At 35.0% G+C, this 24917-nt stretch overlaps 1 protein-coding gene across 1 annotated transcript in view; it reads left to right on the forward strand.

Moving 5' to 3' along the window:
- Positions 1-5568: 5568 nt before the first annotated feature.
- The window catches only part of kcnip4a (potassium voltage-gated channel interacting protein 4a), a 245788-nt gene continuing 226439 nt past the window's right edge, over positions 5569-24917 (forward strand). Inside the window, exon 1 of the mRNA XM_067400008.1 lies at positions 5569-5707. Coding sequence (XP_067256109.1) covers positions 5569-5707 — 139 coding nt within the window. The remainder of the gene's footprint in view (positions 5708-24917) is intronic.

Raw genomic sequence — 24917 nt, forward strand, 5'->3', positions numbered from 1 at the left:
TTCTCTGGATCAGGGTTGGTTTCATCTTGAGATCAATATAGGTTTCTAACTAAGAGCAGTGGTGCATCAGTTAGCTTTGCATTTTCATTTTAAGTCACAGAACTAAATGAACCACGTCATAAATATTGTCGATTACATTTAGTTAATATCTGGAGTGTCAACAATGCATCATGATACAAACCCTGACTTATATTGTGTTCATTACATTTATTTGTTATATTTGTTGTTAGTAATATCCGTGATTAATCAGTCACATTAGCCCAAAATAGAAACAGCAGAGTGAGAGGAGGATAATGATATTGTGAATATCTGGAGCTGTGATTGTTTTGTCTTAGGTTTCTCTCCGCAGGCTGGTAGATAGATCAATCTTTTTTTAATGCACCTGTGAATGTGAACCTCCCTGTGTGAATTCAGGTTATATTGTTCAGAGAACAAATTCTACAGCTGGACTGAAATCCAGCTATTGCTGTATGCTCTGTAAATGCTGCAATCGACCATGTTTATGTGCATATGAAAAATATTGGTAATTTGAAATGTGGTCCTTTTTTTGATTTTTCAAATTGGTGTGTGTGTGTGTACTGTATGCGATAATGAACATAAATCCGTATACAGATGAGCAAGATAGCAGTCTCATGGCTTACATTCATTGTGCTCTTGTGTGCCATTATCAAGGACATGAATGAGAATGAATGAGCTGATTAAATTACTGTGCACAGTGACTAAAATCGAATTGAAATAAATGGCAAGAGCCAGCGTCAACAGTAGTTCAGTAAGAGACTAGTGTAAAGAATAGCACAGCTTAGTTTATTTGAAATATTTTATTTAAGTATACATAAGAATATTACAGCTGTACTGCAAAAATAATTTTCTTTATCAGTTTTTTTTTATTGATTATTATCTAATGTGATAAATTTACTAGAGAATGCAAAATTGCATGAGTACGGAAGAGGATAAGGGCCAAGCAATAATAAAAAAATAAAACCATCTCGAGATTAAAGTTGTTAAATTTCGAGAAAAAAATCAAAATAAAATGTTGAGAATTAACTCGTTAAATTACGAAAAAAAAAAATCTTTAAATTTCGAGAAAAAAGTCGAGATAAAATGTTAAGAATAAAGTCATTAAATTACGAAAAAAAAAGTCGTCAAATTACGAGAACAAATTCGTTAAATTATGAGAAAAATGTTAAATTTCGAGAAAAAAGTCGATAAAATGTTGAGAATAAAGTCATTAAATTACGAGAAAAAAGTCATTAAATTACGAGAACAAACTCGTTAAATTTCGAGAAAAAAGTCGAGATAAAATGTTGAGAATAAAGTCACTAAATTACGAGAAAAAAGTCGTTAAATTATGAGAATAAATTCGTTAATTTAATGACTTTATTCTCAATATTTTATTTAACAACATTTTTCTCATAATTTAACAAATTTGTTCTCGTAATTTAACTTTTTCTCGTAATTTAACGAGTTTATTCTCAACATTTTATCTCGACTTTTTTCTCGAAATTTAACAACTTTAATCTCGAGATGGTTTTATTTTTTTATTATTGCTTGGCCCTAATCCTCTTCCGTACATGAGATACCAAGACTAGTATTTATTCTAAAAATACTTTTGTTAATTATTAATTCATGTTTGTTCATAATACATTGCTGTTAATTTATGAATTAATATCTGGGGATATTAATTTGAACTTAAATTAATAAAAGCTGTAAAAGTGTTCTTCATTTTTATTTCATGTTATGGGACATATATACGACATATATCTGAAACGGCTTCTGGAACAAGACAAAATGTAGGGCGGGACTTGATTTTGTCCATTGGGAATTGATTGGATGGTTGTTGTTTGCTATTGGTGGATTTCATGTGAGTGACAGGTTGCCCCGCCCTCGCGTCAGTAAACATGTCATCAGAGAAGAGATGTTGCTGCAAGAGGGCAACCTCTAAAGACTACGAGGACACATGAATTAAAAAAAAAAATATGTGCATGGATAAATCATTTATAATAAACTCTACAATGTTTAAAAATGAAAATGGTCAATTTTGATTTCATGTTGACTTTAATCAGACTATAGATCTTAAAGGAACACTTATTTTTGAACTCCCCTAGAGTTAAACAGTTGAGTTTTACCGTTTTCGAATCCGATCTCCGGGTCTGGCGGTACCAATTTTAGCATATCTTAGCATAGTTCATTAAATCTGATTTGACCGTTAGCATCTCGCTCAAAAATGACTAAAGAGTTTCGATATTTTTCCTATTTAAAACTTGACTCTTCTGTAGTTACATAGTGTACTAAGACCGACGGAAAATGAAAAGTTGCGATTTTCTAGGCTGATATGGCTAGGAACTATACTCTCATTCAGGCGTAATAATCAAGGAACTTTGCTGCCGTATCATGGCTTCAGCAGGCGCAATGATATTACGCACCGCCTGTGACCCCCTGTTTGCACAGGGAGCGTGCCTTGTAACCATGGAGACATTTGTGAGAGGCACTGCGTAATATCATTGTGCCTGCTGCACCCATGGTACGGCAGCAAAGTTCCTTGATTATTACGCCGGAATGAGAGTATAGTTCCTAGCCATATCGGCCTAGAAAATCGCAACTTTTCATTTTCCGTCAGTCTTGGTACACAATGTAACAGAAGAGTCAAGTTTTAAATAGGAAAAATATCAAAACTCTTTAGTCATTTTTGAGCGTGATGCTAATGGTCTAATCAGATTCAATGAACTATGCTAAGCTATGCTAAAAGTCGTACCGCCAGAACCGGAGATCGGCTGAATGGATTTGAAAAACTCTAGGGGAGTTGGAAAATGAGCCTATTTTCAAAAAAAGTAGTGTTCCTTTAAAGGAATAGTTTACTTGCAAATGAAAATTAGCCCAAGCTTTACTCACCCTCAAGCGATCCTAGGTGTATATGACTTTCTCTTTTCTGATGAACATAATCGGACATATATTAATAAATATCCTGATGCAGCCAAGCTTTATAATGAGAGTTACCAAACGAGTATGAGCTGAAGAAAGTGTTTCCATCCACATCCATCCACAAAATATCCATATTTAACAAGTTAGCCTATGAAGTAAAATATCTACCTTCCGCCTTCCATATTCAAGTTACGAAGAAAGTGTAAAACTACGCCTTCCCTATTCAACTATTCAAATTTCGTACACTTTCTTGTAAGTTGAAGTTACAAGTTTACACTTTCTTCGTAACTTCAATACAGAAGGCAGAAGCTAGATATTTTACTTCATAATTTGTTATATATGGATTTTTTTTTCTTACACAAACGCATCGCTACGCTTCAGAAGGCCTTTATTAACCCACCCGGAGCCATGTGGAGTATGTTTATGATGCATGGATGTGGATGGAGACACTTTCTTCAGCTCATACTCATTTGGTAACGCTTACTCCCATTATAAAGTTCGGATGCGTCAGGATATTTATTGTGTTATTTATGTCCGATTATGTTCATCAGAAGAAAGAAAGTCATATACACCTAGGATGGCTTGAGGGTGAATAAAGCTTGGGCTAATTTTCATTTGAAAGTGAACTAAACCTTTAAAATGAGGTGCATGTAAACATGGTCATTATTGCATATAGCATCTAAAAGTAAATCATTGCTGACAGGATCAGGTGCATCAGGGTGTGAGTATTCTCAGTGTAGTTGTCCCTGTTGATTTGTGTATATGCAGCATGCTGAGTGATTTTATGGGAGGTTCGGTGGGGGGGTCTAAATGTTGCTAAATATGGCATCAGAGCAGCAGGGGGATCTGTCTGCGATCCAACACTTCATTATTGGCTCTGTTTTTGTGTGCGCATGTGTGACAGCGAGGGCAAAGAATGACAACTTGTGTGTGTGTGTGTTCCTCGACAGAAAAGTATTCTTCCCATGGATTCTGCGAGTAAAATATCCATCATTGGCATGAATGATCATGCCGCTCTCTGATTGGCCGCTCTCAGGTGCAGATGCTGATGCTGTCCCCTAATGAGAGAGGGGCGGATAAAGCCTTGAGCCCACCAGCAGACAGTCTGATCACTGGGAGTATCTCTCATCCTCCCCTCCTCTTTTCTCACACGAAATAAGAGAAAGCGCTCAGTTGCGTGAAACCTGAGCATCTTTGTGTTTCTGTGAAGCCGGCGAAGGTTCAGCAGCTCTTCCAAGCCCACAAGGTAAGAAAATACTCTCGCTGGAGGAAAGAGTGTAAGACTCTTTTGTGGGTTCAATTATGCTGCTTCATTTAAAAAAGAATTAACTATGTAGTTAAAGTAGAACAAGAGCTTTTTGCCCTTATGTACCTGTAGTTTGATTCTTAAATGTGTAGATGTGAAATTCATCTGTTGCTAAACTCCTACTAGTTGCTGTTGTAGATGAGGTTATTCAAACCCTTCTGGCATAGAATACAGTATTGGGATCTGCATTATCCATACTAAGATGCAGTTCACTCAGACTTTATACTTACATTAAAAATTTTTTAGGTATAATGCACTTATAGCGTTGATGTATTGCAAAACACGTGTGCTGCTTTTGAGGTGGGATGCGGGCAAGGTTAGGGACAGGTTTGGTGGTATGGGTGGGTTTAAGAGTGGGTTAAGGTGTAAGGAAAGGGTCAACAGTATAATAATAGATGTCATTACAGAAATTAATTACAGCTGTAATTACATTCAGGTATTTTTTAAATGTAAGTACATGTGTTTCCCAACCCTGTTCCTTGAGGCACACCAATACTGCACGTTTTGGATGTCTCCCTTATCTGACCCATATATTTCTGGTCTTGGAGTCTCTACTAAGATTAGGAAGAGTTTGAAAACGTGTAGTGTTGGTGTGACTCCAGGAAACAATGATGTACACAATAAAGTATCAAATGATTCATTTAAATGTTTGTGCATAGTAGTTAAAGACACTTATAAAGTGGGACCACAATCTCCCTGTTGGGTGAAGGTATAGTTGAGGAACCATAATGACCACAAAACCAGTCATTAGTCACACGGGTGTATTTGTAGCAATAGCCAACAATACATTGTATGGGTCAAAATTATTAATTTTTCTTTTATGCCAAAAATCATTGGGATATTAATTAAAGATCATGTTCCATGAAGATATTTTGTAAATTTCCTACCGTAAATATATCAAAAATGTATTTTTGTGAGTGGATATGCATTGCTAAGGACTTCATTTGGACAAATTTAAAGTCGATTTTCTCAATATTTTGATTTTTTTTTGCACCCTCAGATTCCAGTTTTTCAAATCGTTATATCTCAGCCAAATATTTTCCTATCCTCAACAACTCAATTTCAAAATTTGACACTTATGATTGGTTTTTGTGGTACATTGTCAGATATATTGAAAAATGTAATAACATTTGGGAAGTTTTGTTATAGTTATAAATATAAAAGTGCAGAAGGTTCAATGACTGAACAGTCATATTTTATTTAGCCTCAGCCCACTGGGGAAAAAGAAAGTATAAATTATTCCTGTATCTTAGAAAGTCAGAAAGGAAGTCTTAGGAAGAAACTACTGTATAATGACATCATTTTAACAGCAGCTACTGGATTTGAATAGTTGTAGTGTGACCATGTCCACCCCAGTCAAGAGGACTCAGTGGGATGAAGACCTGTCTCAGTTTCGCAAGGATTATAGCCTTTCCAAGAAAGTGCTGCTCAACTGCTGTCTGGTCAGACGGATCATCGCCTGGGCTTCCCCCAACAAAAAAGGTAAATCTCTCTTTGAGGAAAAGGGAATCGTTGTATAGTACCACCCAGAATGAGGATGTGAAGTTTAGGCCATATGGGTCATTGTGAAAGTCTGATTGAAATAATGGAGTTTTTAAAGGTTTTTAAGTACAAAAACAAAATTGCATAACATATTAAAACTAGTATATTTTAAAGATATAGTTCACCGAAAATGAAAATTTAGTAATTTACTCACCCTCATGTTGAGTGTAAATGAAGATATTTTGAGAAATGTCTCCAAATTGTCCATGATGGAAGTCAGTGGTAACCAAAATAGTTTAGTTGCCAACATTATTCAGATTATCTTCTTTTCTGTTCCACAGAATAAAGTTAGTTGTGCAGGTTTGGAATGACGTGAGGGTGAGTAAATGATCGTTTTTGGTTGAACTGTCAAGATTTTGCCCCAAATTTCCCCTGTGCTATCGGCATAGCTATTTTTTTTTTTTTTATATCTGGCTTTTTTGAACCAGTTTGTTGTTTCCATGAGGGAAAAAAAAGAGAGTGAAAACCCATTAATTTGGGTTTTTTTTAAAAAAAAAAAAAAAAAAAAAAAAAGCTGCAGTTTGCAGTCAGTTAGAAAAAAAATGAACATTAAATTAAAGTTCCAGGATGAGGCAACAATTCTGACGCAAGTTGGCACAACAACTGGTGATCTAATTCAGAAAGTGAGACTTGGTGAATGTTGCTAAAACAAACATTGTTATATTCTTCAAATCTCATTTGAATCTATTATTTGGCACCAATTTCACTCTTACAGAGTTGGTTGAAAAGTAGACTTTTGTTTCATCAGAGAACTTGTATGTGTCACTTACAATTACTGTATACTCTTTACAAAAACTCTTTTATGTTACTTTTTTCTATTAGTTTACCTTTAACAGGATACAGTAGTTCACACAAAAATGAAAATTCTGTAATTTTTACTTAAACTTCCAAACTATTCATACTGCCAGACTTACCTTCTTTTTTGGAACACAAAAGATTATTTGTAAAAACAGTGTTGGTAACCAGAACAAATTTGGTTACCATTGACATCCATTGTATGCACAAAAAAACATTTCTCAAAGTCCTCTTTTATGTTCTGCAGAATTCAGTAGGTCATATAGGTTTTAACTAAATAAGGGTGAGTAAATGATGGCAGAATTTTCATTTTAATAAAGGGGTTATTTTACAGTAAAAGTACAAAATTTTACAAATTTACTGGGAATCCTTAGAACATTCTTGCTTCCTCTGCTTATTGAAGTCAAGCCACTTGACACATCGATGTCTAATCTGCTGAAAGAGGGACCTCTGGGTCATAATGCCGATGTGATATTGATCATTTTACTGCCGTGTGTTGGATTTATGTTGCGTTCTGTGTTTCGAGTGATCAGACTTTATCTCATCTGAGAGGACAGGCATAATAAATCATTATATTATAGTGAAAGGTATATTGATGACATTTAGAGTTGTAAATTTACAGTTTCTCATTTGTTTAATGACTAAAGAGAGTCTTAGTGGTGTTACTCTCAAGGTTTACTTTAAATGTTACTGCGTTGGTTTCAAGTGGGTTATTTCAATCTTATTCCTGATTACAGTCTCCATACAGTGTAAAATGACGATTTCAGAAATGATGAAACATCTTCCAAATGTAGCTTGAAACTGCCAAGTGAGTGCTGCTAGCTAAAAAAAGACCATTCTGGCAAAGTCCATGGAAACTGTAATGGAAACGATACTAATGAAAGTAAAGCAGATGCTGAGGGAATGTTGTTCAAAAAAATTTCTGAAATTCTCAAGTGGTTGTAATTCAGTATGGCATGAAAAGAAATTGCATGCTTTATATAGATACAGTATGTGGTTCATTCCAATATTAGCTGAATATGTAGATCACACGATGTGTTTCAATGTTTATGTTTGTGTGATGGAGACTCATCCTGTGTTCTGTATGTGTGTGTATGTATTTGTGCCTCTATTCATAAGTTATTATCTAAGGCACTGTGTGCTGTAATCACACTGGCCCGGAAAACAGCTGGGCCCTTTATAGTGTCAGGTGCTGCTGTCAGTGTCCAGCCTCGCTGAATGGAGAAACTCAATGGGTGTATTTGGCTCAACACTGGCCTGTCTCAGTGTAGCATAATCTGCTTTGACTATATAATTGCATTCGAAAGCATAACCTTCAACATGGATTAAACTGAAACAGCAGAAAAATGCATTTGTAAAAGTAGTATAAGGCATCAAATTGCAATATAGCCACATAATGCTGTATTTTATGAAGCTGCATAATTGCAAGCCAGAGGTTTATGGTCATTGCATAATCACATTATTGAATATTTTGGTTCAGATTTTCTTTTTATTTAAGTTAATGGCTGTTTTAGAGTCATTAACCGTGCTGGCCTTTGCTAGTTTTAAAGTGAAACAGGTCTTGCAACAGAAGGGGCCTCTGTATGCACTAAAAAAAGGCCCTCTCCCCACCGTCATGCTACGCATTTAAGGGGGCTTAGGGCAAGAATTTCTCCAAAATTAATAAAAATGTAATTTAGTGGCAAAAAAATGTCCCTGTATGAGGTCTTGTTTTTAACAGGATACAGTTAAGCAAAACCACACAAGTGTAACCTCTTCAGTCACACTCGCCTGGCTCTGAGCAAAACTCGAACCTTGGGAGGAGGGCGCGCTAACAAGGATGCCTCTTGAGATCACGAGAGTGAGGTTTAACTGCGCAGCTCTCACTAGCTAGCCTTCCCTTACACTCACCCCCCTAAACCTCACTTCCATCCGGGTCACGGCACCAATGGAACCCCTCTGGTCCTACTCTTCCCACTCCAAGCGGGACTCAAACCGGCATCTCGGACATGGGAGGCGGGCTCGCTAACAAGGACGCTAAAGACCGGGATCTCTAGTGTCAGTCACTAGTGCACCTCTGAAGGTCAGGGGAGTGAGGTCTTACTAGCTGGCCTCCCTTACATTCACCCCCCTAAACCTCACTCCCATCTGGGTCATGACACCGATGGAACCGCTCTGGTCCTCTGGTACTCACCCCACTCTGAGCGAGACTCGAATGGGCATCTTGGGCATGGGAAGCGGGCTCGCTGACAAGGACGCTAAAGACTGTGGTCTCTGTCAGTCAGTAGTGCACCTCTTGATGTCAGGGGAGTGAGGTTTACACGCACAGCTCTCACTAGCTGGCCTCTATTACATGAGAAGTAGTGCAGTTTTTTCGAATATCAGCATGATTGCAAATATGATATTGATTTTTATATTAGGTGATATTTTAGACTCAGAATATTGTCTGTTTTTGCTCTATTTTCGCCAATGAAAATAGTTCCAAACAGATCCACAGTAGAGCCATTGTACGTCTCAGAGCAATTACTTCACAGTGATTACTTAACAACCGCTAAGGAAATATGTTAAGGTATGAATGTGTTCTCAATCATTTGACCTAACATCAGTTGCGTCACTTCACTGCCATTCATAAATCCTCTACCTTGGCCTCATGGTGTTAGTAAAGTGTCCATCGTATGCATAAATCTCGCCGGAAGAAGTAGGCCTAGGTCATCCAGTTACGTTTTGCCTACTCTTTTATAAGTACTGTGAATACTCAGACATACTTTTGTGTTTTGCCTACAATATAGTAGGGAAGTATGTGACTTCAGCCATTTGCTTGCTTTGTCCCTGAATGAATCAGTTGTTTCGAACAAATTGTTTAACTGAATGATTCAATGACTCGCTTGTTAAGACAATGTTAGTTTCTTTGAAACATGCCTCTGAATTGCAAAGGCTGCCTCTGGTCAATTAACCCATTATTTTTTTTATTTAACCTTTATTTAAGGAAAGACTCACTGAGATTAGAAAAATCTCTTTCACAGGAGTGTCAATTATTTCACTTAGATATTACAATGTATTATCTATGGAAGCTATGTAAAACAAACTGGGCTCCGTTTCCCAAAAGCATCATAACCCTTCAGTGGTCTCTACGATCAACTTAGGCTTGCAATGCTTTTGGGAAATGCAGCCCTGGACTTAAAATGTTGGCATGACATAATATTCACTTCTTTTGTAAATGCATGTTATAGGTATTATTGTAAACAATTCATCCATGCATATTTTTATTTATTTATTTATTTTTATTTTTTTAAAATTTACTCAACCTTCCATTGAAAATGTCACTGATGACGTTTGCTGGAATTCTCCAGTCATTTAGTCTGCTTAAACCCAGTCAAATGTAAATGTCAATAGAGGATAAAAAGCAATATTGACAATTTGTGATGAGCAAAGACTTTATTTAACATCAGAGATAAAAAAAAAAAAATGTAACAAAATATGAAAAGATGTAGTTAATTTTGTTCAAAAATATTTTTTTAACTATTGTTCCAGAGGCTGGTAATTGGTTTGTTTAAATCAATTGTTCTCAACCTTTTTTGACTCCAGGGCCCATAAAAATATTCAGAGGCCCTCTAGGTTTTCAGGGCTCCTGATTGATAGCCACTGGTCTAAATACTTATAAATATGAAAAAGTCTAAAATGAGGCATTTGAGTAATTTAAAGCATCTATGGTACCTCTTAATGTGCAGAAATATTGTCAGAAATGTTCAGACTGTGGTACCATTCTGACCACTGGATGGGGCTGTATCCATATGTTTCCTCATCCATTCAGCCAAACAGCCATAGTTATAAAAATAACACTGAATACTCTGATAATCTGGATCAACATGCACATTGCACAATTTCTATATCCTAATTATTGTTGTTTTCCAGGAGCTCATTGCTTCTACGTTCAGTTAAACTGCTAACAGTGATTGTAAATTAATTGCCTAAATTATTACATTATTTGCGAATTGCATTCTTTAAATTGTAATGTTGACATGCATTCTCTGTAAAGCTGCTTTGAAATTATATGTATCATGAAAAGCGCTATACAAATAAATGTGAATTGAATTGAATTGAATAATAGGGCTGTTGTCAGTTTGCCACCCAGGAAGGCTTATCCACCATGGGTTCTCTAATTCGCTATTGAAATGTTCCATGGATTTTTTAAATAGTGGTTAAAGGGATAGTTCACCCCAAATTTTATTAAAAGATTGTCATCTTTTACTCAACCTTTGTTTTGTTGAACAGATAATAAGATATTTTGAAGAATGTTGGTAACCAGACAGTTGACCATAGCCATTTACTTCAGGAGGAAAAAAAAAAAATACTATGGAAGTCAATGGCTACCATCAACTGTTTGGTTACCATTGTTCTTCAAAATATCTTCTTTTGTGTTCAGCAGAAAGAAAGAAACTTCTTTCAGAATAAATAAACTTTCTTCTTTCAGAAGACAGAAACTTTGGAACAACTTGACGGTGAGTAAATGATGACAGAATTTTCATTTTTGGGTTTGTGGTTTACATTACTATTTTTTTATTTTTTTTTATGTTTTTTGACTTTAGCTCCATTACTACATTTACCAAAAGTTACAAGCAGTTGACAAGATCATCAAGCTGATTAATTTAACTCAAATCCTTAGTTGTAGGCTTTATATAGAAACTTTTTGGCAACTCAGCGCATAGTTACACCACATTTGTGTTATGATCATTATTTTCTCAGCCTCATGTTGTTTCAAACTCATATAACTTTCTTTCTTCTGTGCAACACAAAAGCAGAAGCTGCTGTCTATCATGTGAAAAAAAAAAAATATAAGGACCAAAGACAAGATATAAGTGTGCTTAATTTGATTGAATTTGCACTTGTAGGGTATTTCAAATCGTAAAAGTATATTTTAAAAAACTGTACTTGCAGATGATATAATATTAATGAAATAAAAGCGATCCATGTAAGTGTATTTAAAGAGAGTACTCTTCACTTTGTAATAATCAAATTATCAAAGTACATATAAATCATTGTTTTAATAATCGTTTGTCATACTTTAAGTTTGATGCATTGACTAAATACTGAAGCACATGTAAAGTACTTGATTATAATTTTAACTGTAGTTTATAAAAATGAATATATTTTAAATGTACTAAATTGCAACTTGATTATTACAAATACCAATATTTAATTAAATACAAGACATAATGTACAAGTTTCAATATAAAAAACAAACAAACATTAAATAACATTTACAGAACGTTTACCTTAATCACGTCAGTACATTCAGCAGTACACTTTTACCATATTTCAAAGACAATATAATAATTATGAAAAACACTTCAGTGAGTCAAAAAAGCACTCTAATCATATGTTATATTCAGATTATTCCAAGTCTTCTGAAGCCATATGATAGCTCTTTAACAGACAGAAATTCATTATTCACTGAAAAGCTTGACTTGAAAATCAGCTGTGGTCACCTTTCAGTGTCATTGTGTGGAAAAGAACATCTTTGACATGCTATACGTAACTCTCCTTGTGTTTCACAGATAGGAGTCAGTCATACAGGTTTCAAAAGAAGATGAGTGAAAGGCGAGCACAGGAGGAGAAACACTTTTTTGATATAAGCTTTAACATCAAATTTCATTAAAACCTTTCTATGATGTTCTGTATTTTGAAACCCTTTTTTTGTCCAGTAGGTGGCAATGATGGATTTATAATCCAACTACAGTTTAGATATTCTATAATAGTGTATTTTCAGACTTTGCAGTAAATAAAAAGTGGGAAGAAGAAAATATTCAATGCATGGATTAGCGTAAAGTGAGTCATTTATCATCTAAACCAAAGCCTAGTTAAAGTTCCTTATCCACATCTTTCTGTTATTAATGCGTGATTATGCAGGGTTGCAAAGCATTTTTTAATATCAGCAAAAGTGGATTATTTTGTGAATATACTCATTTGTAGTATGAAACATCTGAATACTGATATACTTATGATAATATGCACATGAATGTGTATGGGAGTCATTCGCAGCTGGTTTGGCATTGACAAAGGTCACATGTGACCGAAATATTTGCCCTTTTTTTAGTAAAGCATTGTTTTTATCTCGCATTTGATGACTTCTCCTTTGGTAGAGTGTGTGGACTTTCTTGAAGCATTTTACTATTTTCCCCTTGCTGTACATGAGCAACACTTGCAGGACAGACCTCAGACCCAGTTTGAGAACCACTGGTGTAAGATAGTGTGCTTATAAAAGTCTTATTGTAACATTAACGTTCTTTGCCTTAAGTACATTGTCAATGTGCCATGTTACAGTTTTTAAATGTGATACACTCCAGGCACCACATTATTAATATCAGTCTCTGCTGTCTCCCTGATGCCCCCACTACTTCTCAGAGCTCTTCATGTTGATGAATGGCCTCTGTGTACAGATTAAGCTCAGCGGCACAAAATAAATAAATGATGGCACCATGAATATGGAGATATCATTGACAGCCATTGTCATTAGACTCCATTGACTTGAGTCAGTACTATTTGTGAGGTGATTCATCATTAGTGCACTGTACCACTTAGTATTAAGATCATTTGGTCACACTTTATACAGTATAAGGTGGATTTACTATGCGTACTTACATAAAAAATATAATTATTGGGTACAGTGTACTCATTGTGTTCATGTAGTATTACAAAACATTTATGTTGCTATTGCGGTGGGATACGGGTAAGGCTGAGGACAGGTTTGATTAGATGTAAGGGAAGGGTCAACAGTGTAATTATAGGTGTAATTACAGAAATTAATTACAGGTGTAATTACATGACGGTATTTACTTGCTTATTGGTGTCACTGCTATAGCTTTTCCCTTCACATGTGCTCAAAAAAACGCTGTTAAGAAGAAATAAAACGTTCTTTTTGACAACTTGAATACAATTGTAAAAGCAAACAGGAGCTACTGACCTTTCCTTTGCACGGTTAATGTGATTTATTGATAGGAAATGGTTTAACAGCAAGAGCTTAATAGTTTGCATTAACAGCCAGTTTGTTTTACAAGTATAAAACTAGTGCAATGATTTTAGTATACTTGGAAAATATTCTTGAACTTCACTTAAGTTTATTATATAAAATTAACTTGAAGTGTACTTCTTTTTTTGTAAGGTAGCTAAAAGTATGCCTCTCGTATGTATTTGTTGTAAAATGGTTTCTAAAATTCATGGAATTTATCTAGATTTTGTTAGTTAAATGTTTTTTTTTTTGGAGAATCTCTTGCAAATCATGGTAAATAGTATTTGGACAGAAGTAGAAGTATATCAGTGCTGTACCTTAAGTATTCTTCATTGTGAAAATGACTTGATGAAATGACTCCAATCTTCTATACTCCAATCCTTATGTTCTTTGATAAATTCAATGTGAAATTTTTGTTTTTTGGCAGTATATAAAACTAATAAATGATTTTTTTACTGATACACAACCTTTCAATCCAGCCTCTTATAGCCGTTGGCTTACAGTTCAAGATGAGTTTGGCCATCTGGCCATTTTCACTAACCCACAAAATACCATCTAAGAGGTAATACTTGCCACAGAGTGAATTATTGAATTACAGGCTGTAGGGGTGTAACGGTACAGAAAACTCACAGTTTGGTACGTACCTTTGTTTTGAAGTCACGGTTCGGTAGGGGTTCGGTACAGCAGGTGGGGAGAAAGCTAAACAAAATTGCTTTTTTTTTATTAAAGGTGCCATCGAATAAAAAATTGAATTTACCTTGGCAAAGTTGAATAACAAGAGTTCAGTACATGGAAATGACATACAGTGAGTCTCAAACTCCATTGTTTCCTCCTTCTTATATAAATCTCATTTGTTTAAAAGACCTCCGAAGAACAGGCAACTATAACACAGACTGTTATGTAACAGTCGGGATCATTAATATGTATGACCCCAATATTTGCATATGCCAGCTCATGTTCAAGGTAGGGCTGACCGATATATCACATGCGACTGTCACACGCATTTCGTCAGTAAAACCAGTTCCCCGATTGCCGCTAAATCGCCATCACCTGCTTTCAAATGGAGCGGCATTTAATAGACAGAGCCGTAGTTCACTGACAAGCCACGCAATATTGCGTTCATTATCGAAGGCGATTCATCTGCGATGTGAATGCGATATCCCAGATGAATCGGGGGGGAGGCAGGGAGCGTGAGATTTAAAGGGGCCGCGCGGCTTAATCGGCGCATATTTAATGATGCTTCAAAATAGGCAGATTAAAAAATTAATTTAAAAAAATATGGGGTATTTTGAGCTGAAACCTCACAGACACATTCAGGGGACACCTTAGACTTATATTACATCTTGTAAAAACTGGTTCTAGGGCACCTTTAAACAGTGGTTTACTGAACAAATTACTCGAGTAAAAGTACAAATTACTCTTCTCAAAAACTACTCAAAGTACTAAAATTACTAGTTACTTTTTAGCCGGCGATATTTAATGAATTGCCCAACGATATTCAATCAATCAGTAGAAAATAGCTACTTTTTAACAAAGCACTTTCACCTTATTCATGAAGTGCCGAATTAGTGGTCACATTACTGGAATTTATAACTTCAATACAATACAAATGATCAATATTCAGTATCATTTTAAATACCAATAACATTGATGAATTACCGTTACAATAATCTCTCTTAAATATTTGCTCACTCTGTGTATTTGTGTCTTTACAGTAGGGTAACTTTGTTGCAGTATCTCACATGCAGCACAAGAAAGCTTGATTTCAAACTGAATTGAATTTACAAAAAAAGACAAGAAAACAGTCAGTAATAAAATAGGAACAAAAACAAATTACCTCAATTCAGTTGAGGGATATGAAATATAGCAACACTGAATTGTTATATGCCCTGTATCTTAAAGGGTTAGTTCACCAAAAAATGAAAATTCTGTCATTAATTGCTCACTCTCATGTTGTTCCAAATTCATAAGACCTTCGTTCATCTTCAGAACACAAATTCAGATCTTTTTGATGAAATCTGAGCTCTTTCTTACCCTCCATAGACTGCAACGTTATTACCACTTTTTATGGCCCAGAAAGGTAGTAAAGACATAGTTAAAACAGTCATGTGACAACAATGGGTCAACCCTAATGTTATGAAGCGACCGGAATACTTTTTGTGCACAAAAAAAAAAACAAAAAAAACACTTTATTCAACAATTTATTGTATGTCTCTGTCTTTAAATAAAATTATAACTAAAAGTATCTTAAGGATAGCATGATCTCTGCTAATGCTATAAACTATGTAGGGAGCCCTTACTTGAACATTAGGGTACTATTATTAAATAATTATACTATAATTAATATAATTAAAGGTTAACAACTGAGCCCAAACTATTAGCCTAAATTCAATCGCATTTTACTTTTAGATATAATAATCAACACTCAAATAACACATTTATGTAAACCTGTAAGCTGCACATAAGGCAGTTTTCATGTTAACTTCTGAATCTAATTATAAAATTATGTTTTACTCCAATTCTGCCATTTTGTTGTGGCACCCGGGGAGTGATTGGGGGTTAGGTCATTTCCTGCCAGTATTGAGACTCTCTAACCATTAGGCCACGACTGCTCCAGTAATATGATGATGAATCATTTTGCACTAATGGGTGTGTCCAATTTATTATTATTATTTTTTCAATCTGACATAAGAATCGCTGTACTTCTGAGTAGAGGCAGGAATATCAGTTAGCAAATCACCTAAAATTTAGCTACCATATTTGTTTTTCAGTAAGTTTCTGGCAACCATAGCTGTCAGTTTGTTTTATTATAATTTTTTCACAGTGTAGCATGTTTTATCCAGTGGTGGAAAGAGTACTAAAAATTTGTACTCAAGTACAAGTACTGTTACATTGCTGAAATAATACTCAATTACAAGTTAAAGTACTGGTGTCAAAAAAGTACTCGAGTAAAAGTACAAATTACTCTTCTCAAAAACTACTCAAAGTACTAAAATTACTAGTTACTTTTTAGCCGGCGATATTTAATGAATTGCCCAACGATATTCAATCAATCAGTAGAAAATAGCTACTTTTTAACAAAGCACTTTCACCTTATTCATGAAGTGCCGAATTAGTGGTCACATTACTGGAATTTATAACTTCAATACAATACAAATGATCAATATTCAGTATCATTTTAAATACCAATAACATTGATCAATTACCGTTACAATAATTTCACTTAAATATTTGCTCACTCTGTGTATTTGTGTCTTTACAGTAGGGTAACTTTGTTGCAGTATCTCACATGCAGCACAAGAAAGCTTGATTTCAAACTGAATTGAATTTACAAAAAAAGACAAGAAAACAGTCAGTAATAAAATAGGAACAAAAACAAATTACCTCAATTCAGTTGAGGGATATGAAATATAACAACACTGAATTTTTATATGCCCTGTATCTTAAAGGGTTAGTTCACCAAAAAATGAAAATTCTGTCATTAATTGCTCACTCTCATGTTGTTCCAAATTCATAAGACCTTCGTTCATCTTCAGAACACAAATTCAGATCTTTTTGATGAAATCTGAGCTCTTTCTTACCCTCCATAGACTGCAACGTTATTACCACTTTTTATGGCCCAGAAAGGTAGTAAAGACATAGTTAAAACAGTCATGTGACAACAATGGGTCAACCCTAATGTTATGAAGCGACCAGAATATTTTTTGTGCACAAAAAAAAAACAAAAAAAACACTTTATTCAACAATTTATTCTCTTCCATGTCAGTCTCTGACACTGTTGACGTAGTAAACACAGTCAGCTCATTTTATTGGCCGGATTCTGTGTCAGCGTCACATGCATGCGCTGTGGTGCTCACACGAACTCTGTCAGAGAGTGACACGGAGGGAGTAAATTGTTTAATAAAGTCGTTATTTTAGTTTTTTTGCACACAAAAAGTATTCTGGTCGCTTTATAACATTAAGGTTGAACCACTGTAGTCACATGGGCTATTTTAACAATGTCTTTACTATCTTTCTGGGCCTGCAAAAGTTGCTAAAATGCTGTTGAATACTTAACTAATTGCGCTATAATTATTTTAACTTAATATAACTGACGGAAGCACATAAAGATCAGTAACATTTAGTCTCACCATAATTAGCATTGTAGCTTAAACTTAGCCTTGTGAACATTAGCTGCTGTCTGCTGGAAGACTTAGCTAATGAATTTTCCATTAGCTCGAATGGCCTCATATGGTGGCAGTTCACTCTCTAGAGGGGGTGTAGAGGAGATGATGGATAGTATTAGCAGTTAAGTGTGGCTGTTAGCCAAGCATTAGCCCTGAATGGGCAAGCTTGAAATTGGCCTGTTGACAGTAGGCGGTTGATAGACAGGATGCTTTGTCCGTGTCATCTGATATGTCACACAACATGCCATTAGAAAACTTGACACTGGGGTTGTGCACCTCTACAGTATGACCTGCCCACAACTACTGTACCATGATCACAATTGACAGCTGAAATGACCATTGACCTTGACATTGATCCTGTAAACATACTTTTATTTGACATACATAAAATGTGTGTAAAATATGTATTATATAATTAAATAATTTAAAGTCTGCATTTGTTTGTTCAAAAATACTGCAGTAATATTGTGAAATATTATTACAATTTAACTGGTTTCTTTTCGAATATATTTAAAAATATGGCTAATTTATTACTCTGATGACAGCTTAATTTTCAGCATCATTACTCCAGTCTTGAGTGTCACACAATCCATCAGAATTCATTTTAATATGCTGATTTAGTGCTCAGTTATTATCAGTTATTATTGGTGCTCAATTAAGAATAATTCTTATTGTCACTGTTGTAAACATTACTACTTAATATTTTTCAGGATTCTTTGATGAATAGAAAGTAAAAACAAAACAGCATTCATTAGAAATAAAGTCTTTTGTAACATTAAAAATGTTTTGTTTGATCAATTCAGTCCTCAAAAGTATTCATTTATTATTTTTTGTTTAAAAAGCTTATTTACCCAATACCCCTACTTACTTACCCCTTGTTTCCACAAAAGTATTAAACAGCATAACTCTTTTCAACATTGATAATAATAAGAAATGTTTCTTGATCACTAAATTATATATAAGAATTATTTCTAAAGGATCATGTGACACTGAAGACTGGAGTAATGATGCTGAAAATTCAGAAAACAAAAAAATGTAAAATAATATAATATAATATAATATAATATAATATAATATAATGTAATATAATATAATATAATATAATATAATATAATATAATATAATATAATATAATATAATATAATAATACCAGTGCTCTTGTACCCGCCTGTGGCCAGTGTTCGGAGATTTGCCACTGGCTCTTATAGTGGTTAAAAATGAGTGGTTAAAAAATTAATTTTGGGTTCATAAAATGGGCAAACTTTGGTCTTATTAATCTATTACTTGTTCCTGAGCAAACTGAATTGAGCTATGTTAAATTTAATAATTTAATATTAAGGCTATATTTAACTTGCATCCTGTAGAGCACTGCTTTTGTATGTCACAAGAGACTTTTAAATTGAAAGTGCAAAAACAACGTCCTTTGTTCACAAAAGTCCCTGTTATGGAAAATTCCCTTAACTGTAAAAAGGACAAAATACAAAGATCGCTTTCCTCAGTGGACATTCAAATGGAACACAAATTAAGATACTGTTGACGAAATCCGATGGTTCAGTGAGGCCTGCATAGACAGCAATGCCATTCAAACTCTCAAGATCCATTAAGGTACTAAAAACATATTTGAAAAGTTCATGTGAGTTCAGTGGTTCTATCTTAATATTATAAAGCGATAAGAATACTTTTTGAGCGCCAAAAAAACAAAACAAAGACTTTTCAACAATATCTATATGAGCTGATTTCAAATCACTGCTTCAGAGCTTTACGAATCAAATCATTGAATCAGAGCGCCAGAGTCACGTGATTTCAGCATGTTTAGATATTTGATAGGAGATCCAAATCACCGAATTCGAAACAAAAGATTCCTAAAGCTCAGAATCTTCATGAAGCAGTGTTTTGAAATCGGCCATCACTAGATATTGTTGAAAAGTCGTTATTTTGGGTTTTTTTGGTGCACAAAATGTATTCTTATCGCTTTATAATATTAAGATAGAACCAATGAACTCACATGAACTGTTTCAAATATGTTTTTAGTACCTTTATGGACCTCAAGAGTTTGAATGGCATTGCTGTCTATGGAGGCCTCACTGCGTTGTTATTTATTTAGACACTCGTGCCGTCTAGCTTTTTTATAAATGCAATATCACACCCTTAGCCATGCAATATGGCTATATATCAGCACGCTGTTAATCACAGCCGTGCTAATATACAGCAAAATCGCATGGCTACGAGTGTACTATTGCTCATATATTGTTATAATATATATTAGAAATAAAAAAAAAAATCACATTTACCATGAAAACATATCAACATAAAACCATTTTAGCAGGCAAAACAAACAAAATCTTCTGACTGTAGACTTTAACCCATAGGTTATTCCTCTGTCAGGTTTATACTATATCAAACCCTTAGTTTCTGAAGGTAACCTACTTTAGCCATTTTTGTATTCCAGTGATGGCTCTGCGATCTATAAATAGTAGGAATGATTGATATGGCATATGGTGAACCCTTGTAAGTTCCTTGCCTGCAGGCAGAGATGACTTTCAGCATTAGAGGTGGCTTCACTTTGTAGTCACCTGTGCCTGTCATAATCTTCAATTACTGGCCCAGCATCAGTGTCAGGCAAACACCGCACAGGCAGAAACCCACTGTTAATGCACTGAATGGAAGACATAGAAACAGTGCTAAGGATGCAATTAAAAATGCATGTCATATAATGGCAAAATATGTTGTAGTTTGCAATTTACAATTTAATGAGTAATAGCAAACTGAGTCATAATTAATTATTAGACCTAAGAGTAATGTCACAATCTAAAATGAAATACTCAAGGTCAATCTTTTGGAAGTACCTGGGGACTGTGCACAGTTACACTTCTGAACTTGACAGATTCTGTAATTTCTGTTGGCAGTCATGTGGAAGACTGCTAACACCTACCTCTGGACAGAAGTGACAAAAACAAGGCCAACCTAGACTTCTACAGTCAGTGCCAAGCTCTCACATAAGTGCATGCCAGTCAATGCTTTCTAGAATAAACTAATATGCCTCAGAGGAAATTATGCTTCAGATAGTTCAGATAGAAGTTAGAGTAATAACCCATTATTGTAATTAAGAACTTGAAGTTGACATAAACTGGTTGAGCTTCAAAGTGAAGTCAAAATTATGATTAAATTATGATTCAGTACATCACCAATCCTTCTTCCAAAATGTGTTTTTTTTCTTACCCTGATTCACTATGGTAAGGCTCCTTTAAGGCTTGTCAGTAAACGGCCACTGTTATGATTGGCTAACGTCACTGCATAGGGAAACACTATCAATGACCGCTTGCTTTTGCACATGAGTCAGTTTTTTGAAAACATCCATATACAACTGTCATTTACAGACAATAGCCGATCAGCTATGACCTTTCCGTAACAAAACATCAAAAGCTCAGCCGAACAGCTGATCACATATGGTGGTTTTTATATCTTATCTCCATCAATATATCTCATAGTAAAACTAATGCAAGGGCTAGAAATCATTTATCCTTTGCAGAAACATCCTGATCCTCTTGGAGAGCTCAGTTCATGGTTGCATAGCAACGACCGACGCCACGGGAGCGCAAGCGCTTTGGAAAGAAGGAGAAGCGGTGCGGCCGCGCCTTCCACGCATTTTTACACGCAATATGTGAACGGCCCCTATTCATAATTCTAAGTTCATGTTAAATTTAACATTTTTTTTTTTCAGTGACAGACAGCCCTATTAAACTGTTAATTTGAATACAGATGGTTTTTATTAAAATTTTATGTATATATTTTATTGAAATGTGTATGTACAACAAGGAAAATTATTGAAATTTGTTCGTTTTTTTAATAAATCTTGTTTGAATTTCAGTTTCATTTTGTTCAAAATATCGTGATACGTATCGTATCGTGAACTCCGTATCGAGATACTTACCGTATCGTGACCTGAGCGTATCGTTACACCCCTAATGCAAATGCTAGTGCATTCAAGACACAAAAGAGAACGCCATGCGGTAAAGGCATGCTGACAGACACACACAGAAAGCCACTTCAAAAAGTGCCACATTGATTTCAAAACACACAGAATTATGCCAAAATGTCCATTTTGTTGAGTATTCTCATAAGAACGATGTTAAATGAGTTAAAAGAAGTCTTAAACAAACACAAAGAGTTGTGAGAAAATAGGATGCAGATTCGTGTTGTGAAGCAAGTCTTAAAGTGACAGCAGCCTAATAAACCTGTCTGCCATTAATGTTAATCAAAGCACAAAAGAAAAAGAAAATCACTCACTGCTCTTAACTGAATAACTTTTGTAGCTTTAATAAAAAATAATCTATATTTTAATCTAAATTATGCAGTGAAGTCTGTGAAGTGTTAGATAACTGCTTTGATTCTATATATTTCCTACCTGTTAGGTCAAATATTTAAAATATATTGTTTCTATGTTTCTACATTAATACACTGGAGATTAAATATGAAATTATTACAATATAAAAACTTTATTGTTAGATGCAATTAATCACGATTAATTACAGATTTTTTTTGACAGCACTGATAATAATATAAATATAATCTTCTGACTCAATCCGGGATGCCATTAAAATAAACCAACCACTTGTTTCCGACCCTGGGATCCTTCTGAGGTCTGTACAGTGATGCAAACAAACTGTTTAAAACTGGACGCATCAAAGCGAACGCTCTTTCACTCCTCCGTTTGTCCAGTTTTCGACAGACTGAAGCGCATGGAGTATGTCAGAAATTGAACACACATCTGTATACTGTGTCCAGTGTTGTGTCAGTGATTATAATGGGTTCTATTTGCTTTTGATGCAACACTACGTGACGCTCACATCCAGTGTAGTCAAATGTCAGCCATTAAGCGACTGAATGCTAGTGGGCTGGGCCTATGGTGCAAAAGATATATATGCTCCTTTTTGGAGCTTGATTAAATAAATGCTTTGTTTAGAGGACATTTTACTCAACTTGCAAGATGTTTTAATGGTATACAAAGACCTCTTTTGTCAAAAGAGCAAGTCAAATTTGATTTCTTACTGTCAAGTCAAATTTATTTATATAGCGCTTTTACAATTGGTAAGTGTTCAAAGCAGCTTTACATATTAGAAGCACAGAAAAAGGGAAGTGGTTAAAAATAAGCTGTACAATCAAGCGTGGTAATATGTAACATACAAGACGGTGCTACATTAAGCCAATGTCGGCTGACTCCCAGGGGTGGAAAAAACCCCCTAGGAGAAAAACCCAGCCTGCTAGCACTGGGAAAAAAGTCCTAGGAGGGAAAAAACCCCTTGGAAGATATATATAATATATGTAAATGGATATGGAGATCAAAATCTGAATTATACATTTTTATTATAGAGATTAAAAATAGATTATATATAAATATATGTAAGCGGATACGGGGATTAAAAATCTGAATTATAGATGCAGCCAGAATTGGATCTTTAGGCCCATTGTCTCCTGGGCTACGTTGTAGTCAGGTCCAGACACTGGTTCTCCATCTGATCTGGATACGGCCTGAATCCAGCACCCGGCAAACCTCAGGATAAGCAGAGAGACAGATATTAGCGGAGATGCCATTCTTATTCTGATGTACAGGTATATCTAGTGTTATAGGAAATGTTCTCGGTTCCGGCCGACCTAATTATTGCAGCGTAACAATCCTTTAACGGATTTGAAAAATGTTGATGTATTGATAATGTGTTATGTGTATGCAAGAGCAAAGAGATGTGTTTTTAGTCTAGATTTAAACTGACAGAGTGTGTCTGCTTCCCGAACAATGCTAGGAAGATTGTTCCAGAGTTTAGGTGCTAAATAGGAAAAGGATCTGCCGCCTTCAGTTGGTTTTGATATTCTGGGTATTATCAACTGGCCTGAATTCTGAGATTGCAATAAACGTGAAGGACTATAATGCATTAAGAGCTCACTTAGGTACTGGGGAGCTAAACCATTTAGAGCTTTATAAGTAAGTAGCAAGATTTTAAAATCTATACGATGTTTAATAGGGAGCCAATGTAATGTTGACAGAACTGGGCTAATATGGTCATACTTTCTGGTTCTAGTAAGAACTCTAGCTGCCGCATTTTGGACCAACTGTAGTTTGTTTAAAAGCCGAGCAGAACAACCACTCAGTAGAGCGTTACAATAATCTAGTCTTGAGGTCATGAATGCATGAACCAACTGTTCCGCATTTGTCATTGAGAGCATATGCCGTAATTTAGATATATTTTTTAGATGGAAGAATGCGGTTTTACAGATACTAGAAACATGACTTTCAAATGAAAGATTGTATGTCATGAACTATTTGTGAAATTTACTAGCAATCAATGTTCCCTCTAAGCTGCGCGCGCAGAAAGAATAATTGCCGCGCAGAGGATATCAGACATGAAATCGTGTGGAGAAATCCATTTGATTTTAGATTAAATGAGAAATAATTGCAGTGCTCTGGTCAACTGCTATAGATTTATTGTCGCTATTGAGATAGAACCGGTGAAAGCGGTTTACAGGTTTCATAGAAAGAGAACGATTGAGCGCGTGTGAGCCGGCGCGGGCCTGAGCCAATTCAGTAGCGATAAGAATACTGTCGTCATGTTTGCAGACTAAATAGCTCAATACAAGAGGAAATGCAAAACGAAAAGAAATGTGAAAAAAAAGTCATGTTTTAATGAAAAGTTTCGGAAATAACAGATGATGGGCACAGAATGCTATCAAAACTCTGAGACATTTACAACTACACTCCCACCAAAGGTGTAGCTTGCAAACTCAAAATACATCAGATATATACCTCAGTTTAAATAGATTTGTGTGTGTGGTGGTGGTGGTGTGGGTTTCAGGGATATTTAGATAACTATAAAAGAGTTAACATGTTCACTTTTCTATTAATATTTAGCTATCAGATCTGTTTAAATGCTTCAGTTTGTTTTCATATTATAATATATTAAAACAAATTGAAGCATTTAAACTGATAAAATACTGTATATCAGTTTAAATCCTTCAGGATTATATTATATTTTATTATATCATAATGTAAGCCTAATAAAAAAATTATCTCAAGGGGATTGTTTATGGCTCCTTGCCACTAAAAATCTTGAAACCTCCTGGTATAGAAAATCTGGGAAATTCATAAGCAATAAACATGTAATTTTGATGGTTTAACACTGTCTGTTGCTAATAATTTACTGTACAAAAACAC

The sequence above is a fragment of the Chanodichthys erythropterus genome, chromosome 11 (genome assembly GCF_024489055.1).
Source record: "Chanodichthys erythropterus isolate Z2021 chromosome 11, ASM2448905v1, whole genome shotgun sequence".
NCBI classification, from domain to species: Eukaryota; Metazoa; Chordata; class Actinopteri; order Cypriniformes; family Xenocyprididae; genus Chanodichthys; species Chanodichthys erythropterus.